This window comes from Pseudorasbora parva, chromosome 20 (genome assembly GCF_024679245.1).
Source record: "Pseudorasbora parva isolate DD20220531a chromosome 20, ASM2467924v1, whole genome shotgun sequence".
In the NCBI taxonomy this organism is placed as follows: Eukaryota; Metazoa; Chordata; class Actinopteri; order Cypriniformes; family Gobionidae; genus Pseudorasbora; species Pseudorasbora parva.
Genome location: NC_090191.1, coordinates 28,683,447 through 28,706,369, shown reverse-complemented (window position 1 = coordinate 28,706,369; position 22,923 = coordinate 28,683,447). Strand labels below are relative to the sequence as shown.

The 22,923-nt window shown below is 36.5% G+C and overlaps 1 protein-coding gene across 3 annotated transcripts in view; it reads right to left on the bottom strand.

Annotated features, from left to right (window-relative positions):
- mybpc1 (myosin binding protein C1) overlaps window positions 1–22,923 on the bottom strand; it is a 45,928-nt gene that overhangs the window by 17,087 nt on the left and 5,918 nt on the right. The window contains exons 2-21 of one of the 3 annotated variants that reach the window (XM_067427333.1): window positions 21,953–21,970; window positions 20,131–20,193; window positions 18,964–19,239; window positions 16,894–16,941; window positions 16,239–16,289; window positions 15,672–15,713; window positions 15,141–15,182; window positions 14,324–14,434; window positions 10,703–10,851; window positions 10,502–10,619; window positions 9,867–9,918; window positions 8,760–8,816; window positions 6,555–6,718; window positions 5,848–5,980; window positions 3,008–3,132; window positions 2,763–2,868; window positions 2,478–2,644; window positions 2,186–2,351; window positions 286–392; window positions 66–202 (exon numbers count right to left, since the gene is read on the bottom strand). In XM_067427333.1, coding sequence (XP_067283434.1) covers window positions 66–202; window positions 286–392; window positions 2,186–2,351; window positions 2,478–2,644; window positions 2,763–2,868; window positions 3,008–3,132; window positions 5,848–5,980; window positions 6,555–6,718; window positions 8,760–8,816; window positions 9,867–9,918; window positions 10,502–10,619; window positions 10,703–10,851; window positions 14,324–14,434; window positions 15,141–15,182; window positions 15,672–15,713; window positions 16,239–16,289; window positions 16,894–16,941; window positions 18,964–19,239; window positions 20,131–20,193; window positions 21,953–21,970 — 2,132 coding nt within the window. The remainder of the gene's footprint in view (window positions 1–65; window positions 203–285; window positions 393–2,185; window positions 2,352–2,477; window positions 2,645–2,762; window positions 2,869–3,007; window positions 3,133–5,847; window positions 5,981–6,554; window positions 6,719–8,759; window positions 8,817–9,866; window positions 9,919–10,501; window positions 10,620–10,702; window positions 10,852–14,323; window positions 14,435–15,140; window positions 15,183–15,671; window positions 15,714–16,238; window positions 16,290–16,893; window positions 16,942–18,963; window positions 19,240–20,130; window positions 20,194–21,952; window positions 21,971–22,923) is intronic. The other 2 variants (XM_067427336.1, XM_067427334.1) reach the window with 2 other exon arrangements.

Below are 22,923 nucleotides of genomic sequence, written 5' to 3'. Positions count from 1 at the left end.
TAGTCTAGTTTAATCCAGGTGTTTCTGGTTCATACATATCCGAAAATATACTGGTCATCGCTCACCCTTTCTCCCTTCATCCACACCACTCTGGGTGCTGGTTCTCCACTGATGGGGATCTCCAGGCGGAGTTTGTTCCCAGCCACAATGGTCACCGTGTTGTCCTGGGCATTCAGTGCCTCTAAGTGCACCTTGGGGGGATCTGCAGTTAACCCAAATGGGATTCTTTCAGCATGTTAGCATAATATTATAAGAATAAGAGAAATTCTGGATTGTTGCTGGTACCTATGATGTGCACTTTGGCAGACAGCGTCTGTGTGTATCCCTCGGGAACAAAGGTGTAGTCGCCAGCATCATGAATGGTGGAGCTCTCAATGTCGAGGTTGTGATTCCTGTAAGTTGAATATAAGCAGAAATTAAAAAGAAGTTGTTATAAGCTCTAGTTGATACAGTTCTAAGGCGGGAATATTTTATTCACATATTTATAAAATATACAGTCTTGTTCAAAATAATAGCAGTACAATGTGACTAACCAGAATAATCAAGGTTTTTAGTATATTTTTTATTGCTACGTGGCAAACAAGTTACCAGTAGGTTCAGTAGATTCTCAGAAAACAAATGAGACCCAGCATTCATGATATGCACGCTCTTAAGGCTGTGCAACTGGGCAATTAGTTGAATTAGTTGAAAGGGGTGTGTTCAAAAAAATAGCAGTGTGGCATTCAATCACTGAGGTCATCAATTTTGTGAAGAAACAGGTGTGAATCAGGTGGCCCCTATTTAAGGATGAAGCCAACACTTGTTGAACATGCATTTGAAAGCTGAGGAAAATGGGTCGTTCAAGACATTGTTCAGAAGAACAGCGTACTTTGATTAAAAAGTTGATTAGAGAGGGGAAAACCTATAAAGAGGTGCAAAAAATGATAGGCTGTTCAGCTAAAATGATCTCCAATGCCTTAAAATGGAGAGCAAAACCAGAGAGACGTGGAAGAAAACGGAAGACAACCATCAAAATGGATAGAAGAATAACCAGAATGGCAAAGGCTCAGCCAATGATCACCTCCAGGATGATCAAAGACAGTCTGGAGTTACCTGTAAGTACTGTGACAGTTAGAAGACGTCTGTGTGAAGCTAATCTATTTTCAAGAATCCCCCGCAAAGTCCCTCTGTTAAAAAAAAGGCATGTGCAGAAGAGGTTACAATTTGCCAAAGAACACATCAACTGGCCTAAAGAGAAATGGAGGAACATTTTGTGGACTGATGAGAGTAAAATTGTACTTTTTGGGTCCAAGGGCCACAGGCAGTTTGTGAGACGACCCCCAAACTCTGAATTCAAGCCACAGTACACAGTGAAGACAGTGAAGCATGGAGGTGCAAGCATCATGATATGGGCATGTTTCTCCTACTATGGTGTTGGGCCTATTTATCGCATACCAGGGATCATGGATCAGTTTGCATTTGTTAAAATACTTGAAGAGGTCATGTTGCCTTATGCTGAAGAGGACATGCCCTTGAAACGGTTGTTTCAACAAGACAATGACCCAAAACACACTAGTAAACGGGCAAAGTCTTGGTTCCAAACCAACAAAATTAATGTTATGGAGTGGCCAGCCCAATCTCCAGACCTTAATCCAATTGAGAACTTGTGGGGTGATATCAAAAATGCTGTTTCTGAAGCAAAACCAAGAAATGTGAATGAATTGTGGAATGTTGTTAAAGAATCATGGAGTGGAATAACAGCTGAGAGGTGCCACAAGTTGGTTGACTCCATGCCACACAGATGTCAAGCAGTTTTAAAAAACTGTGGTCATACAACTAAATATTAGTTTAGTGATTCACAGGATTGCTAAATCCCAGAAAAAAAATTTTTTGTACAAAATAGTTTTGAGTTTGTACAGTCAAAGGTAGACACTGCTATTTTTTTGAACACACCCCTTTCAACTAATTGCCCAATTGCACAGCCTTAAGAGCGTGCATATCATGAATGCTGGGTCTCATTTGTTTTCTGACAATCTACTGAACCTACTGGTAACTTGTTTGCCACGTAGCAATAAAAAATATACTAAAAACCTTGATTATTCTGGTTAGTCACATTGTACTGCTATTATTTTGAACAAGACTGTATATGCGGTTTATGAGAATGATAAGCTGGTGTTATTGAGCAAAAACAACTAAGTTGGCATACTTGTTTTTGTGCAAAATGTTGATACGGTCATTAGGCTGGATCAGCTGGCCGTTCTTGTACCAACGGCCCGGGACATTTCCGGGGTAAATCTCACAGTTCAGTCTAAGAGGTTGACCCAACAACACTGTCACACTTTGTAGATCCATTAAAACCTTCAGAGGCTTCACTGAATCATCCAATTGCACGTAACAGGTAGGAAAATAAAAAGGGGAAAAAACAACATTTAATGAAGAGGAGAGAAGGGGATCAAACTAAAATGTTTTGATGCTCTCAAAAAGCAATAATATCATACAGTCGACTTGAACGTGAGCCTGACTGGTGCCCCCGGTGGCCATTAGGGAGTAGGTGCCAGTGTCATCCTTTGTGGCGTCATCAATTATCAGCCAGTGTTTGCTTCCCTCGCTTTTCACACGGTACCGTGATCGCACTCCTGTGGGTACCTCCACTCCATTCTTCATCCTTTACCAGACAGTCAGCAAAACAGGTTGAGCTTTTTTACTTTTTCAAAATAAAATACTTTTTATTTTGCTTTGTATTAAACACAAAAACCAACACATAAAATCTCCATTACACATACCATTTAACTTTTGCTCCTTCCTCAGACACCTCGCACTCCAGTTCAATTCTCTCGTTCACTGTGGTTTTCACGGGCTCCAGCTCTTTCACTATGTTCACAGGCAGTTCTATAAGAGGACCAAAGGAGACCAGGATTAAATCATTAAAGACAGCGTTCAGGAAAGTAGTTATAAATCAGTCATTTTTGATCACTTCCATCACATTTAAGTATGAAATCGTCTGGTAGGCAGGGAAGAGTGGATGTACCTTTCACAAACAGTTCAGTGGTGCACTTCTCATCTCCTGCAGTGACTGAGTAGGCAGCATCATCGTTCATCTGACAGTTGTTAATAACCATTATCCGTTGAGTGCCTTTGTGCTCAAAGATATACCTGAACAGTTAATTCATTAGTTACTGAAAGTTAACATATCAAAGGCTAATTTTACTTTTGACCATAACTTTACATTATTAGTTAACGCCAACGTGGAATATCATTTATGATTATTGACAGCAGGATTGTCAAGAAAAATATTTAGGTGTTATTTATTTTTAAATTTATTTTATCTTTTATTTATGTTACTTTAATTTATTCATTATTTATTCATTTATTTTTTCTTTCTTTCTTTTGATTAATTTAAATCATTTATTTATTCATTCATTCTCTCTATGTAGTCATTCATATTCAGTCAGTCTTTTGCTAACTTTTTTATTATTTACTATATTACTATTGAATTCCACTATTGAAAAGCTTAGATAGGAAATAGAAATCATAAATAATTTATATTATGCACCAGATAGCTCTTTTCCTTCCATGTGGTTGATCTAAATGTAATTTGCTCACAGTACATTGTAAAAAAAAAAAAAAAAAAACAGAGGGAAAAAAAGAAGTTACCTGGTTGCCCTAAAATTTTGAAATTTGTTTTAGTTAATACAATACATTTTTGACAATCGACAACCTTTATTCAAATATTATTAAAACATTTTTGTATGACGCAGTGACACATGCAAAATTGTGCTATTTTCATGATTTATCACATTTTTATGTGGTTCAGATACAATATTATTTTGAATTTCTATTTATTAAACTAATTTCCTTCATTGTATCAACTCGAATTCTTAATTTCAATAAACACAGTTTTAAGGCAATCAGGTTACTTACTTTTTAAAAACATTTTTTTCAGTGTACAGTGCTCTATTTATACAGACTTTTTTTACAGTGTAGATACACAAAGGTTGATCCTGCTTTGGCTTCCTTTATAAGTGTTTTTGTTAGGAGAGAAAAAAATTGACAAAATAGCTGGCCATATGGTGCTTAAATCGTGTATGTGATGATATTCAGAACTCTTGCTTGTGTGATTGCTTAATTATTTGTAGATTTGTTATTGTTGTTTGTTTAATTTAACATTTGCAATATACATAGCATGTAAACCATCAGAACAGATTCATACAGCAGAAAAGACGTCACTCATTTGGTTCAGGTCAAATATACAAGACAGTCCTGAGGACTGGCTGACTTACTTTCTGTTACTTTATGGTGAACAGAGGAGCCAGAACAGCCGGAGCAAAGGATGGAGAAGGTGGAAGTGGAGGTTATAGCAGACAGGTGGTATCACCATTGCATAACAGACAGAAAGGATAGATAGACATCATGCCTAGATCAAACAGGGCTGGAAGAGCTATTAGTGTTACAGTTATACAGAGAAGTAGAGAGAGAGAAAAGAGAAAAGGTGGAAGAAGAAAAAGAGAGATTCCCACCAAAAGCAGGGAATACTGGAATGAATGAACATCATTGAAGATAAGCAACCAGAAAACTGCACGGACCACCCAAATGGCTTTAATTGAATTGCTTTTACAAAGAAAAGTGGGTTGAAATATCTGCTGCCTTCATATTCAAATAACTTTATAGATCTACATTACTGTCCTTTACAATTATTGACAAATTAAGATTATTGACAAATTAAGCAAGATAAATACCATTATATAAACTATACAGTTGCATCCATGTACTTCTTGCTGAATCTTTAAAAAATAAATCTTTAAAAATATATATTTAGCACTTTAATACACATTAATACAAACTAATATTTTCTTGTGGAAAATAGCTTAATTGGTGCAACTAAAAATACAAATACAAAATATAAGATGTATTATAAAAATAAAATTATGTTTAAATATGTTATGATATTATATATATATATATATATATATATATATATATATATATATATATATATATATATATATATATATATATATATATATATATATATAATTTGTACAATATTACCATGAAACATTTCAGCATATCATAAGAGATAAATATATGCATTTAATGTACAAAATTCAGGTAGCTTTTGCAACTCTATTAAAGTCCTGTGAGGGTGGTGGTGCCTTTTTCCTATACAGATTCCTGTTGTTAATTACTCATTGTACACTACATTGAAAACTTCAAATGTAGCTCAAGAGCTTCACATTGGCCTTCACTCACATAACGTCCTTTAAACATTTCTGGAAGTTATCAGAAGGCACAGATTAATGCTTTAAGAACGTTGTGTGTTTGCCGGGTATGAAATGCTGATGGTTCACTTGTGTGTGTGTGTGTGTGTGTGTGTGTGTGTGTGTGTGTGTGTGTGTGTGTGTGTGTGTGTGTGTGTGTGTGTGTGTGTGCCCTTATTTATATTACATCGTGGGGACCAAATGTCCCCATAAGGATAGTAAAACCTACATTGTGGGAACCAGCCAGTGGTCCCCACTTTTCAAAAGGCTTATAAATCATACAGGATGAGTTTTTTTGAGAAAGTAAAAATGCAGAATGCTTCCTGTGATGGGTAGGTTTAGGGGCAGGGGCAGTGTAGGGGGATAGAAAATACGGTTGTACGGTATAAAAACCATTATGTCTATGGAGAGTCCCCACAAAGATAGGGAACCAGACGTGTGTGTGTGTGGCGTGTGCGGAGGGTGTGTTTCTGCATCCTTGTGCCCAGCAAGCGGAAGAACACAATAAATAAGGGGTTTTAAACATGTTGGCGTTTACAGAGGGATTCATATGAGCGTGTTTCTGAATGTAGTTGTAAAAAAGAGCATGTAAGAATAGGGGGTGACATACTTTGGAGTAGGCCGGATCTCTTGTCCGTTCTTGTACCATTTTAACTCCACAGTCGGGTCAGCGAGGTCCACAATTAACCGAATCTTTCCACCTTTGTCCGCCTGATATGCAGGTTCCAGTCTCTTGGCAAATGCTGCAGTGGAAAATGAATGCAGATGCAGTTTCAAGAGAAGAAATTGGCTATGTGGTATTTTCAAAAGAATTCATGAAACTACATTAAAAAGTGCTAGTTTACACAAAAATGTTAAATCCGCCATTAATTATTCACCCTCATGTTGTTCCAAACTTGGAAGACTTTTGTTCATCTTCAGGACACAAATGAAGATATTTTCTGAGAGATTTCTGTCCCTTCATTTACAGTCTGTAAACTAGACAGCATTCACTGGTATGTGAATAAAAGCCTAAATTCCAAATTCCAAAACACCACTCAATTCATATGGCTTAGTTTTACGATCTCTTTATGAACTTTTTAAAGTATCTAACTGGTAGTTGCATAGACTGACAGTGGAGGTACACAAATCACTCAGATTTCATTAAAGAATACCATCATTTATGTTCTGAAGATGAACGAGTGTCTTGTGCATTTGGAACGACATGAGGGTGAGTAAATTATAAAAGAATGCTAATTTTTGGGTGAACGAACCCTTTAACAATATATCTAGACTGAATATTCCCCATTATCAGACTAACAGAGGTTAAATTAGCACCTTCGCTCTTTTTCTCTTCCTTTTTGGTTTTCTTCAGTCTTTTTAGCAGGCCTCTGAGATCGGTGATGCCATACGTAAAAGCAATCTTCTCATATTCATCAGGTCGAGCGTTTTTCAAAATCTCCCACACGTCCACCTCGGGAGTTTCCTCTTGCTTGTGCTCCCTGACATCACAGAGCAGTAAGACAGTATGAGGTCAGAGGTCACGGCTAGGGCTCTCTCAACATGTGTTGAGGAACTACTATCCTGCTTTTTTCTAGTCCCTCAATACATGTCACACAAAGAGATGGGCAGGAACATCCCTTCTATGTCATTGGTAACCTGTTACAGGGAGAGATGCCTGACTAGTTTTTAGCTACACGGTGGATCACATGATCAAGGAAGGGATGGTGTTGTGTTCATGATTGGGGACACGAATTTAGTGAGGAGCTACTACTATTCGATTTCACTGTGATTGGAAAGGATAAGTGAAAAAGTCAGTGAAAAGTGGAGAACATTGGGTTATGGAACATGTGGTTAACACCTGATCGTGCTCATGATGGATGTACAAACCGAATCATTTACTACAAATGTAACATTTGATTCAATGTATTATAATGTGAATTATATTAGGGAGATTTATCATTAGAGCTGTCAATGTAAAATTTATTTAGTGCAGGTCTCAGAATGTGTTATTAAAAGTTTTAACTGTATTTGACATAAAGACCAGAAAAATAAATAGGCCAAAAATGATGGCCAATGACATGTACGTTTTTTTTTAATTATTGTAGGTCTATTTGATTGATATAGAAATAGATCAACTTAAAAAAATATGCAGAAAGAACATAGATAGATAGATAGATAGATAGATAGATAGATAGATAGATAGATAGATAGATAGATAGATAGATAGATAGATAGATAGATAGATAGATAGATAGATAGATAGATAGATAGATAGATAGATAGATAGATAGATAGATAGATAGATAGATAGAAATTAATTGTCAGCCCTAATTATAATCCTTAATTCATTAATCTGTTGACTCTGTCCTGTTTAAACTGTACCCATCTCTTTGTAGGGGTCCTATCTAAACACATCTCTCAATGTAGTAGTTTTCTTTTATATTAGGGTTAGATGTCAGGGTTTATTAGGTGTGAATATTGTTGTTATACATGATCACAGTCGTTAAACATGATCAGGGTGAGACAACTAAATTAGTAATCATCAGCTTTTGTCATTCAGCCCTCTTCTTACACAGACATTTCCCTGAATGTCCGGAGGCAACATTATTATTTTCATGTTTTTAATGCGTTTCAACAAGTCTGCAGTTGCTCAGGCAAGTATTAAGAACACCGGAGGTTTGCAGTTGCAGTTGCGTGTCTTGCTTCTCGAGTATAAATCAAGATTACATGAACAAAAGTAGCGATAACACTATTTCACAGCTTCATGTAGAAGTGCTCCACCAACAACTCGTAAATGAGTGGGAAACGTGGCCTTTTCGTCAGGTTCTGAATTCTAAAGGGTCGTTTCCATCATTGCTGAGCGTTGCTGAATCTTTAATGAATGCTGTCTTTAAATAAAGTGTTACCAGACTACAGTAGGCCAACACTCTTGCTTATACAGTTCCTGTTCAGGTCATGCTTGGGAAGCTAAAGGATTATAATACTTACCAGTGATAACGTCTAATCGTTTAATTACCTACGATACTAACCTGCCGTGTCTGAATGTGTGGGGAAGAAAAAGAGACAAGCCAAGATAATTTTCGAACTTTTTTCTCCATTATGCAGGAGTTTAACTTATGCTATTTAGCTAACAACAAAATACTAAAGCAAAACCTCACAAAAAAAAAAAAAGAGGCAAAACTACAAAAATAAGTTTGTGTGAATGATGATATTTTGTCTGATTCTAGTATTGCCTATATGTTGGTAACAAAATACACTTGCAATTAATTATATGCCAAAATAATATCAATAATGGCACATAAATATCGTTTTCCACATTACAGGCTGGTTAAATGTTTAAGGGCAGAGTAGTTGCTTTGTCGCAGTGAATGACATGAAGAAATTTATTTTAAGAGTGTCAAAAGATAATGTTGAATTTTAACAACAGTGTAAAAGAAGGATTGAAGAAAAAGACACCCCTGTCAGGGCTTAAGAAAGAAAAAAGGTCCAAAAAATAAAGAAAGATTTGGTCCCCTGTGAGGGCCAGATTGGAGTTCTCACCTATGTTTGAGAAGCCCACTAAAGTCAAGCTCGCCTGCATCGTCCTGGCCTTCACTGCTGTTGTTCACAAGAGATTAATGGAAATTGAATCAGAAAAGTCACAAACATCAGAATCAAACAATGCTAAAAGAACAACGCAAGCGCCTGCAATCTCTGCATTCAAACGAATGCAGGATTGAGGTGTACACAAGAACCTTTCACTTTGCGGCCGAGTACCAAAGCACTGGCGTTGGGCGAACTGATTTGTGCACAAACTACCAAGGCTGGTCTCATGACCGATTCTCCCAATGTTACTTTGGGAGAACAGTATGAGCTTGGACAGTTTGCGTTGCTTTTGTGACACATTGTTGGGTTGGAAGTTCCCAGTGCAAGCGTTGGCCTTTGAACAAGTTCAACACGTTGGTTTGGTCGACGGGTTGATTTGGTGGTAAATATATTCGACAAAATGGTTAACTGAGAACTTTCTGGTAATCCAGCCCTTCATCAAACCATGTTTTTACATCGGTTTGTTGAGGATTACTGGAACAGAAGTCCTGTTTTAATTGATTAAACATTCACAGAGAAGATCTTATACTTCGGGCACTGTAATGCATCACTTATGCTGGAAAATAATATTTAATGTTGAATAAATCAAGTATGATTTTTTTAAACTCTGAATGATATTATAACTGTATATATATATATATATATATATATATATATATATATATATATATATATATATATATATATATATATATATATTACATATATTAATTATGTCATTATATTTGATATATCATGGATATATCAAACCATGTTTATACATCATTTTGTTGATTTACTTTACTTTAACTGTTAATTCTGAATGATATTGCAACAATAATGTAATAAATATCATTATAGTTTATATATCACTGATATAGTTCACCTTTATGTGCTACAAAGACGATAAACTACCTAATAAGTGTTAAAATAACACAATAACAATATCATTATATGTATTTTTTATAATAAAAATTATAATGATTACTAAACAGCTCTTTTTAATTTTTTCAGCCATTTTGCTGAACATTTCTATATATTTCTCTTCAAAAATTATTTTGGGGGAGGATGGTCCCCCTTTACCTTCTTTTGAAAGCTGAGCGAATATCAATGCTCTGAGAACCCTCTGGGACATCTGAGAAGAAAAAAAAGAAGAAAAAAAGATTAAATATAATAAATGGATAAAATGTACACTAAAAGTTTGAGGTCTGTAAGATTTTTTAAAAATGTTTTTGATAGAAGTCTCTAATGCTCACCAAGGCTTCGTTTATTTAATATTCTTGCGGGGGAAAAAAATGAAATGTTGTGAAATATTATAATTTGAAATATATTTTTTAATTAAAATAAATTCCTGTGATGGCAAAGCTGAATTTCAGCAACCTTTCCTCCAGTCTTCAATCACACAATCCTTCAGAAATTATTCTAATATGTTGATATGCTCTTATGTTTATCAATATTGAAATTTGAAAATAGTTTTTTTTTTTTTTTGGGTGAAATCCTTGATACATTGTTTACAGGATTCTTTGATGGATAGAAAGTTCAAAAAACACCATTCATTTAAAATAGCGATATTTTGTAACTTTTGGATCATTCTGATGTGTCCTTGCTGAATAAAAGTTTTCATTTTAGTAAAACTGGGGTGGGGAAATTGTAACGACCCAAACTTGGTAGTGCACATGTATTTGTAAGTGTTTGTTGTGTTTAATCAGATAACAAACCTTTGACCTCCAGGTCAAAAGAGCAGCTATCAAATTTGTCTTTGTAGGTGACCTCACATCTGTAATTCCCTGCATAGTTCTCCTTTGCCTTAATGATGTGCATCTCAAATGTGTGAATCTACAGCCAAACAAAAAACAATGCTTAAACAATAGGAAAGTTATGCAAATGCTTTTTTAAATATGTTGGTTGAGCGGGATCACCTTGGAAAAGCGATCAAAAGATTCTTTAAGCTGCAGGTGCTTCCCAGTCTTGCTAGCCAGATCCATCCACTTGCCCTTGAACCACTTAATGGTTGGTTTACGAAGCAAGTCTTTGGCCTCCACCTTAGCAACGAAGGTGATGTCGCCACCTTTCAAACAACAAAATAAAACGTACTGAAGTTGTGCTGGTTGAACAAAAATGGTGAAATCTTAAAGATGGCATAAGAGCCTCTATAGCCGTGTTTACAACGCAGGAAATTTCCCCAGGTACCAGGGACTTGGGGGTGGTATTTGGTGTGTTTTGACTGCAGGAACCAGGTTCTAAATGAAGTTCCGGGTAAAAATTCCCCCCTAAAAAAGTCCCTTCTCTAGAGGTAGTACTTTTTCAAAGTTAAGGAACTTTTGGGGTGGAACTTGGGTGCTGAACATGCTGATTTGTTATGTTCACGCAGCATTTTTATTGGTTGACTCCAAATAGTCCGACATCACCAGACTAATCTTCACAGTACTTTAGACCGCGATGGAAAAGCAGACAGCAACAGGTCTGGGGGTAAAAAGTTCCTGGGACTACACTGTTCTGGGTCATTTCAATGGAAACAGGGCTTAATATGCTACTTTAAAAGTTCCTCATTTTGTTTGGAAGTCTTCTACAATAGGTTTATATGCATCCAAGATAAAAATAAAAAAAACACATAATATATATTGCACATTACCTAATTTCTCAAAGATTCTGAAAATGGTTAATTCGAAGATTCAGTCTCTCTAAACCCCTTCGTTTTTCGAGAGCCTGCTCTTCTCTGATTGGTCAGACGACCCAGTCTGTTGTAATTGGACGACCACTTACAGTATGTGTCAGAAAAGAATCGTCTATCACCACATCTTAACTTCAGCCCCGGAGACTTCCACAGTGACACAAACAATAAGGGCTTGTTTTTGAACACGTTTTTGAAAAGTCTCGAGAGATGTTTTTGTTTAAAAAGTTGAACTGATTTTATCTTGAGCGCTATGTTTTTATAAAGCTGTGTCGTGTGGGATGCTGCAAAAGATGTGAGTGCAATGTTTATACACCTCTGTCTAGCCAACAGGTTGGTTGTTTACATAGAAAAACTACAAAAAATGTCTGTGTCAATAGCCTCTAACAATGGTGTGGGTTTTACCGTATCAATTTGGGCCCAAGTTCTCATTCTTTGGAAGTGCATGAAAAGTCGCATGCTTTCGTAGCGAGGAAAACAGCTTCTTCTCAACATGTTTACAACACTAAACTCTTTCACGCCTCAGCTTTCCAACTAGTGTTTGAGGGCGGATCATAGTTGACGTTTTTTTACGGACAGCTAATGAAGGCCATTGGCAGGCAAGTCTCATTTCAGGCTGTTCAGAATCGGTTCTTTCTTTTGGGAGAAAATAACTCTGTTTATCATGCACTTTGATCTTTGAAACTTCACAAACAGCTATGCAACACACTACATGAAAGGTAATATCTGAGAAAGCATAATAGGGGCACTTTAAAGGGATGGTTCACCCAAAAATGAGAATGTGATGTTTATCTGCTTAACCCCAGGGCATCCAAGATGTAGGTGTGTTTGTTTCTTCAGTAAAACACAAATGAAGGTTTTTAACTCCAACCGTTGCTCATATAATGCTTGTCAATGGGGTGTTTTTCTATGAGAGCCACTATAAGAGTAAAAAATACATAGACATACGAATCCATATTAAACCCTGTGGCTCGTGGGGACACATTGATGTCTTAAGACACGGAACGATCGGTTTCTGCGAGAAACCGAACAGTATTTTTTTTTTTTTTTTTTTTACATCAATGCAGATGAATCTCATCTAATATTCCCAAAGCCATTACTTCCGCCAGAGAAGGTCTTCTGCTGATGGTTTTGTGTCTTAAGACATCAATATGTTGCCACGAGCCACAGGGTTTAATATGGATTTGTATGTCCTAGGGGTTGCACCGACTAGTCGACTAGTCGACTTTAATGCTCTTTCATGACGCTTTAAGCTTGACGTCGACTAGTCGCTGGCCTATAGAGGGCGCAACAGGATAAGCCATTTCCTGACACGCAGGCTCTGTTTTCCACAGTTAAAAATGGCAAATAAATGCATACTCTGAGAGCTCCACAAGACATGTTTGATTATACCACCTGGATGCTCAAAATTGATCAGGAGAATGCATGCTTATTGTACATGTAAGTTAATCATCGCAAACGAATGCGTGCTGTATTGCAACCAAGGGGGTAATCTAGCACTCGGAAAGCGTTCCACCCCTAGGGGCTGCCATTGCTAACCAAGCCATCACCTGCTGTTAGCATCCCATTGACTCCCATTCATTTTTGAGTCACTTTAACAGTGAATAACTTTACATCTGAGACGTTTAAAGACTCCATTTGTCCATTGTTTATTTCTAAAGAAACACGACAATGCATAAAAGGCTCCGTTACCTTGTATCTTACACTATCGCCCCGTAGAAGCTGTTTTTGTAAAAATAGGCTAACTATTGCGTCATAACCAACGCGACTCTGTCGCACAGTTGAGAAATTACCGTATAGACCTGAGGAGACGCTCGCAGGCAATCTTTTACTGTCTATGAGACAGTCGGGGGGACGTGGAGACATAAAGTCTGATAAAGTCAAGGGAGAAGAATGGGGAGAAGCCCATAGTGAGCCAAAAGCAACGGGAGAAAATATTTAAACGTGATTCAGCTTTCACTTTCCACAACTACTAGAACACCTACAGCTGTCAGACAGGAGGCTCACGTCACATCTACGTCGTCAAGCTCAGTCTGAGCCTGCGCAGTTCGCTCAGCCATCAGGAAGTGAGTGCTCCTATACTGACATCACTTAACGCCGTAGAAGGCAATGGGATCGCTCCGTCCATTTCTTTTACTGTCTATGATTGCAACACGCACACATAGCTGATCACGCGGAGATCACGCACGTCTCACACAAACCATTCAGTAGCGCAGAAATGTATTGTCAACACTGTTCAGTGATTTATCAATAAAATAGCTTAGAAACTGAAAAGTTCTAGGATATATTTCTTGATAACTAAAACTCACAGCTTCATTAGTAGAGAGACGCTGGCAGGTAGAACAAATTCACAAGCAATCACTCACTAATGCATTCATATACATATAATCTTCATTGTGCTACTTTATCTTATTCAGAACGAGCAGAAATCTGTGAGAAATATGACGACCATAAGACCAAAGCTGTTATGCTGATACAAAAGCTGTTAGACCAATAACCATATGGGCAGTGCTGTATCATATACCATAGCTGTCATGTGCTCAAGAAGACCCGAGTTTGCGTCTCAGCTCAAGGTTCAGGCTTATTTGTTTATTAATGACGTCATCAGTGACTAGGCGACGTCGTCTCAACTTTCATCACATAAATGTCGACTTTAAAAAAGTCATTCAACCCCTAGAATGTCCATGTGTTTTTTACTCTCATAGTGATACGAGCAACGGTTGGAGTTAAAAATCTTCATTTGTGTTCTACTGAAGAAACAAACACACCTTGGATGCCCAGGGGGTAAGCAGATAAACATTACATTTTCATTTTTGGGTGAACTATCCCTTTAAGAATCAACAGGGATTACAAAGCTGCATTTACTGACCTACAGTGATGGAGCCACTCTGGGGCTTTTCAATCAACAGAATCGAGAGTGGTGGAGTGTCAATCTGTTTGTCAATGTCCTCAGGCGGCTGTCCATCCCCCAGAGACCACACTGATCAATTAGGAGAAAGAACACACTTATCCCACTCATACATTTTGGTAGCTTTATAATAACTTTCATTTTATACTATACTAATACTTATTAGATAATTAGTTGAAATATTCACTTGTATTCAAATATATTTTCAAATAATCATGTTTTTAATGACTTAATGAAAGTTATTATAAAGGTTGTTGTCACATCTTGCAATCATCCAATTGCCTGAACTGACACACATAATACTCAGCAAACACAGTGACACATCGTCATCACACATTGCTGCCGCAAAGCAACATGGAAAGCATAAAGACACAGAACAATGACCTTTAAGAGGGAAAAGAGAGAATCAGTTAACATATGTATATATATTGTAGCAAAATCATTTCGGCAAATATTCTGATTGCTCAGTGAGATTTCACAGATGTTTTAGTCAATGATCAATGGTGAGATTAAATCTTGTACCAATAAAAATATAAACTATGCCATTCATTTTCCCATGGAATATGAAAAAGCAGATGATCTCCAAAACCCCTCCAGTTTCTTTCAAGATGGGGTTTGGAATTATTAAACCGCTCTTGCCAAATGTATCTATTTACCCGTTGCATTTGGCGGTCCACTGTGGGAAAATGATGCACTGAAAATGTCTTATTATGCTTTTATTAGACCTATTTCGGCCTTTGTTTCAGTTAAAGCGTCTACTATAGAATTACAGAATTACCTGAGTCTTTTCTCCCCCTGGTTGACTCAGGGTCGCTATCATCTAAACAGAGACAGAGAGAAATTTACAGCATATTATAAGAAATAGTACTGTAAAGTCCATTGCGGCCAACACACTGTTACACACAATCCACATATAAAACATGAACTGAAAGCAGGAACAGGTTGTTAATGTTATGCGTCATTCCATACGTTTAAATGTCTTTTCAGGAATTATTGTGCTTGACTGCGTTTAAAAGTATTTGTATATTTGCATACACTTACTTGTTTTTAATTTGCAATTACAGTTATATCTTTAATTTGATTAAATAAATCTGAAATATGTTTTATGGTTTTCCAGCATCCTCAGAGGAATTTCAACGTATGGTGCACTGCAAGGAAATGTAAATTCACAGGGCAATGATCTCGATCCGTTATAAATAGCCTCATTAATCCTGAACCTGTTTGCTCAAATGAATAGATTCACATATAATCTAAAAATAAACCTCTGGACTGAGAGTAATGGGGGCATTATTTAATAAAAGACTCTTACTAGGAAGGTCAATAGAAAGTTTCTTGGGTGTGCTGCCATTCTCTGTGAAAAAAAAGCAAAATATTATTCATTATGAGTATCTGTTTTGCCAAGGTGAGGTTTGTTTATCGGCCAAAAAAAAAAAATATATATATATATATATAAAATGTTGCATACTTTGACAGGTTAAGCTTCTTTATAATTATATTTTTTTCTTTTTTAATTTGACTGCATACATTTAAAACATTAAAATATTGTTCATATGCAAAAACTTTATGCATGTTTGTACAAGCACATCATGTCAGAAATCAGACATGATCTTCTGCAAACCTTCCTTTATATAGATATGATTATATATTATATAAAGGGCCTAAATGCTTGTAGAAGTCAGGCAGAAATCACAAACATTAAGTGCATATGTTTTTACATGCATGCGTTCCTTTTTTCAACTGTAGAGCCATAAATATCATTTTTTTAGCTCAACCTTTAGTTTGTTTTATGACTGGACTACACTGGCATGTTCGTAGAAACAACATTAGTAAAAGAACTACAGTGATTTGATGAAGATGGGTCATCATGGCTACCAACCTGCTGGAGGTGGAGGTGATGGGGTGCTGGCGGTGACATCATCATCTTTATCTGAAATAAAGGTGTGATTGACACATACACCCACCTATCACTGAACTCCATTTCCAGCCATAGACCAAACACAGCATGCATTTGCACAGACAAACATGAACTTCAAATTCACCATGAACCCACTTACAAATGAAAGATGGAATGCTGGGAATGTTTGCACGTGTTTTTGATAAGCATGAGATGAATGGTATGTCATTATGTTGCTGTTGTGTATACGTGTGTGACGATGAAATGCGATAAGTGTGTTGTTTTTTTTGCCAGACAGAAGCAATCTGTATACAACCACATGCTTATATGGTGGCCTGCCAAGCCATGAAGCAACATATGTGGAGATGGAAGGAAGTGTGAGGTTATATTTTGGCTTCGGTGAAACCCATGAGCATTATTTTGCAATACGCAAAGAAACTATATTGCAGAATATTCATTTTGTTGCTACAGGAACAGATTTAATATTCAGCAACTTGTCTGAACTTAAATAATCGAAAAAGCCACATCATTAAAGCTTCAGAAAAAAAACAGTGATGCTCAAATGCACATATACACACATCTCCACACAAAACGCACAATGACTGATATACTTCTCTGTGTCTTTCATTGGCATTACCTTTTAATGGGGTAACTATTGTCTTAGCAGACTTCTTCAGTGAAGGTGCTGATCAGTATAAATTCAAATGTTAGAGGACACACAAATACATACAAACTGCTTATAAACAAGATTACAATGTCTTAGCCTGGACTTTTCTTACTCATTCGGACTTGCTCTGGGATTTACATCACACACATGCACACTAAAGGTCACATTTCTTACAGGCACTGTCAGTACAGATCTTAAAGGACTACAGAAAGTGGAATTAAATGTAACATTTGCAACCTAGAGTTGTAAAAAAAAAAAAAAAAAAAAGGCCTTTGAAAAGATTTTGATGTGAAGACCTTTGAGTCTTTGCATGCAAGTGAGAGATATGAACACCTGGGTCAAAACGTGGTGCCGTAATAACTACAGATCTGTATATCAGATTTTTGTTTATCTATTGTGAAAGGGACAATGTACATTATTCAACATCCAGATAGATGAAAATGTACCTAAGTTAGATCAAAGGCAATTTTTTTGTTGGCAGTTCCTTTCTCTGATGTCATTAGGCAAAAAAAATTAATGTATATATATAATTTAAGGGATATTTAGGGTGCTATTTTAATGATTTAAACACATGGTCTGAAGCGCGTGGCCCAAGTGCTCTTAGGCCGTGTTCGAATTCACTTTTGCTAGTTTAACGATGGAAAAAAACGGTCAGCGTGCCAAGCACAAGGTCCAAAATGGTTGTACCTTGTCCCTAAACGAGTCATGGGTGTGTTTTGGGCGTAATGCTTCCTCATCTCCCATTCCCTTTGAAAGCCAGTTGCGCTAGCACCATGTAGGATTTGCTATTTACATGGCGGAATTTGCGAGCAGAAAGACTTAACGCTTCTTGAGGGAGGAATCCTTTTATTTTTAATATATAAAAATGTTTGTGTGCTGCTGCACATCCCTGTGTGTGTAATAAGCAGTGTACGCACGTTGTGTACCTGCCTATATACACACATTACTAACACACTCTTTAAATAACACAAAAAATACTGTGATTTAATTTGCCTCAAAATAGCAATGTGCCAACAATGCACCTGAACACATCTCGTTTTCAAACCAGCGAACAGATGGGCGTGAGTGGAACACATCTCCATGGGCGAACAGATGGGCGCGAGTGCATTTGCTATTTAAACATTGTGGCGACTGCAAAAAACAGTGTGTCGCATTGCGGCAGGTGTATGATAGGGCGCTTAGACTTATTTAGATAAGTTAAATGTCCCTAAAGAGTTCAACAAAACAAAATATGCTGCAAATACTAATGGTTACGCAGAGTTTAATGCTTGTATTGCTATCAGTGATTATAAAAGTTTTGCTTGAAATCAACTTTTTTGGCCCACATGTACTTGACCTAGACAGTATGAGTATTGCAGTGTTGGGGAGAAAGTAACCTTACAAACTTTTAGCATTGTTACAGTAGCTCTGCTATTTATTTTATTCCCAGCAATAATTGATGCATTGCAAGAAGAAAAAGTGAAAAATAATGTGAATCAATTCAATTGATTCAGTTTTTAAAAAATCAAATAAATGCAGCTGGTAAGCATAAGAGGTTTCTTTCAAAAACATGAAATCGTACCGACCCCAGTTTTTAATGTTAGTGTATATAAAAATATACATTGTGTTTTTATATTTAATATATGTTATAATTAAAATGAGAAAAATAATAAGACTTTAAAAAAATACAGTGTTTATACAGTATTTGTAAAACTAAATAAATAAATAAACAAATAAATAAGTTTGAATGAATTTTTAAAAAACAGCTGTGTTCTTCTATATGGAGTCACGGCAGGTGCAGTAAACTATTTAAAAGTCACATGACAAGATAAACACCATTCATCTTATCTAAACCATTGTTGAATATGAACAGACATTCACACCATTAATGGTCAGTTCTCAAAAACAATGTTTTTAGTTTAAGTTTAGTTTAAATAACGTTACGATTGCCCAATTGCAATCCTCAATTGTTTTTGACCATGTAGCTTTGCAAACTAGTCTCAAGGTTGCTTCCCCAACACTGACAACTTTTTTTGGAGTTTTACTCTTAGTAATACTCACCAGGAACTTTTGAGGTACTAGCCTCCTCTTCTTTTACCTCGGTCACCTCGAAAAGCTTCTCAGCCTGTGTTGGCTCTGGCTCATTGTGCCCATTCTCTACAGGCTCTGACACTATTGGCCTTGTGTCTGTGACCTCACCCTCTACTGGATCTAGTTCAGTCACCACAATTACTATGGGTTGTGGCTGTGGGGCCTCAGCAGCAGGTATGGGTACGGCTGCCTCTGGTTCTGTGACAGTCACTATGGTCTCTGTGTCTTTGGTTGCCACTTTAGCCTCTGTATAGCAAACACAGCCAGGCTAGAGCAGCAAGACCTCAGAAAGCCAACTTCAACCCAGCTGATTACACATGCACACTCTCACATAGATGTAGAGTAACTAAATCGGTCAATTAAGAGGATTTCAAAAATGAGTAACAAATGCACGTGTTTTAATATGCATGCATATGTATTTATATGAAATTGTATTCTAATAATATCTTTTAAGGCATTTGAAATTAGTCATGTGACCAAAATAATCTAGTTACTGTACATCTATGAAACTGTAAATCCCAAAAGAAGCAAAGTACATCCAACAGTAGGACATGCAAGCATCTGTATACTTGTGCAAGGTTAAAATAATTGTATATTCTATTGATTATTCTCATACTCAAAATGTTTTTTTTAATATCCACATATTTGTACACACCAAATACAGCCATAGCATGTAACTTCAGCATTTCTAAAACAGTCAGCTTTATTTTGAAAGCACAATAAACAGATTATGCCTATGCAGATATCTTTCTGTGGGAGTCCTTTGCTTCTTTTCATATACTATACCTTCACATCAAACTTCTCCATTCACAGATGTGCAATTACTCAAGAAAATCCTGTCATCTATAAACCAGAACAGGCATTAGTATTGACGCATGTGTGGGTTAAGGTGTGTAGACTACCGTGTTCATTTGAGTTTGAGTGTGAACCTGTGTGTGTTTACTGTAGTTTGTACTGCATGTGAGATGATTTACCTGAACTGCTGTGGTCACAAAGTGATAATTTGGTGGAAATCACAGTGGAACAAACACAAACACTCTCACAGACGTGAGGTAAGAGTGCCGTTGGTGAAAATGAGAAGCGAAAGAAACCAAAGGGAGAGGAATAAAAGGGGGAGAAATATGTTTGAACACCTACCTTTTGGGGTGATCTCAACCGAGTTCTCGGATAGGGCGTCACCAGAGACTGGGGCAACATTCTCTGAGTATGTGATAGACATAGCGGAGGAATGCAAGTGCCTCTTTCAAAGCATGAAGCGTCAGCAAAACAAACAGACACACATATGCTGAAGGACAGGAGACGATACAACATACTCACATTTATAGCCTATACAGATATGTCATTACACACACACACACACACACACACACATACAATAGGCCTTAATTATAAAATACAAGCAAAACAACTTCTGCTTGTCAGAAGTTGCATGTTCCTTTCATTTAGGAACTCCACTGTCAGGACAGAGAAAAAAATATTGAGAATTCCCCAAAACATTCCTAGTTTTGGAGTGTAAAATAAAATAAAATGAAATGATCTCTGAAGCATTAAATGGACATAATTTAACAATGATTATGAGAGGATGTCAGTACGCTGGTAACATGGGCCAGAAATGTAATTTAAATCAACAACTCATGATCAGCTGGACAGAATACAGAGATACATCAGACCACGTGGTTGATAACTGATCAAGGAATAGCTTTAGCTACTCATTGAGTAGTTCCTATTTCACTCTGTGGTGCATTTAGGCTATAGCTATGAGCTACCAGTGCTGTGCAATTATGGCCTTATTAAATGTGTTAATGGACAACTTATGCCATAGGACTACAGAGCATGTCAACATCAAAGTACTTTCAGCTTTAGACATACTCATGGAACTCTCAATAAACTTTTGTAGTGTATTTGTATCAAGAATGTAGCCTACTAGATATAGCCTGGTCTAATTATTTTATTCACATTATTGGGTAGCCTTTGTGACTCTCTAGAAAACTTGATTCTGATTAACCGCGTATTAAGCTGTCATATTTGTATAATGGTTAGGTATAATTTCAGATGCAACATGGCGCTTTCTAATCTTCTCTTTACGCAGTCTTGTATCTCGTTTCCAATACACATGTCAGAATAGCTAATAGCTAAATGTTTAAAAAACCCTACTAAAAAGAGTAGTAAAAATGTCATTGCATTATTTTAATTATTAATTATATGGTAAGAATAAAGGTGTGGTTACGTTTACCGGTATTCGGCGAATTTCCGCAGGCGTAATCCAATCATTTAAATGGGAATCCACGTGGTTGGGTATTTTCTCAAAAGGTTCAAGTTATTTACGCGGATTCAACGCGAACGCGGTGACCAACAGAAAGCTGCTTGATTTGTAAGTTACTATTTTTTGAGTTCATACACATTGTATTGATAATCAACAATTAACCCTTTTCGTCTTCTAAAGTTACCACACCTTAAATGTTTTGCCTGCTAAACTTTGCATTTCACTGTTCCCAAATGTAACACTCTTATATCTCCTACTGCGGTAGCCATTCGTTTCCAATACAGCAAATTGGCGCCATCTTTTGACTAAAAACAATCAGACTAGTAATGTCCTTGAATTAAGTATGATTATATGATAAGAATACATGTTTTGATAGATTTGAAGTCCAGAAATCGTCCCCATTTAAAGCGAGAGAAACAAAAATTAAATGAAAAAAAAAAAACCTGGATGAAAGAGAACTTCAATTTGTAACTAAATATATAAGCTTTTGTTAGTGTAGGAAAAAATGTGTTCTTTTGTTACTTTAATTAATTTATAGTTGCCTATATTTTTTGTCAGACTTTGTTTAATCCCCCCCCCCCCCCCCCCCCTTTGACATTATCCATAATGTCACTCTCATTTGACATTATCCATTCACTCATTAAAACCTATCCAGGATGAGGCAAAAAGGGTTTTCTGAAGACATTCCCCACTCACCTTCCGGTTGGCCATCATCTGTCAGGAAAAAAAAAGAAAAATGTCTCTACTAAGTTTATTTTAGATAGACAAATGATGCTTTAAATGTTTATACAATATTGGTTAGCTGCTGTGGCCCCCAATATTTTTTACACTTGATGGCTTGAACATCTTTCCATTATTTTTTTTGTTTTTAATTTGCAAACAAACGTGCTTGTGCTGTCTTTAAAATAAAAGCCACTATTTATACTATATATAGCCACTGTCTGTGTACTTTTTGGGCCACTGTACTTATTTATTTAGAACTATATAAGCTTTGGCTGTCTTTAAAGCATTCAGGTTTAAACTGGTTATCAGTGTGCATTGTGTTAGTTACAGTCTAGACTTAAAGCAAACAGTTTAAAGAGGCAAATGTTGACACAGCATTACAGTAAACCCAGCAGTGCATGATAAAAGTGCTCTTACAGACCCTAATGTGATTAGAGGAGTTAAATAAAGTTTAACAAGATCAATGAGCCCAATACATTCATTATGATAGTTCTAAAATAAACCAGCCTTTTTATTTAGAGATTACCATAGCATTGACACACCATGGGCGCCTGACTCTTTTTAAAGCGGACAAAGCTGCAAATAATCTGATCTCATCTTTGAATTTATTTAGAAATCTGTGATGCTAGATTTATGCATATAAAAATACAAACATGAGGTCATGTGAAGGGATTTTGATTTGCTGGATAGAAACCTGACTATCTTAAAGGTTTAGTTTACCCAAAAATGAAAAATCTCTCATTAATTGCTTACCCTATTCCATTCGACACCTGTAAGACATTCATCTTCGGAACACAAATGAAGATATTTTTGTTGAAATCTGATGGCTCAGAAAGGCCTTCATTGACACCAATGTCATTTCCTCTCTCAAGACCTATAAAAGGCACTAAAGGCGTCATTACAAAGTCCATCTTATTACAGTGATTCTACAATAATTTTATGAA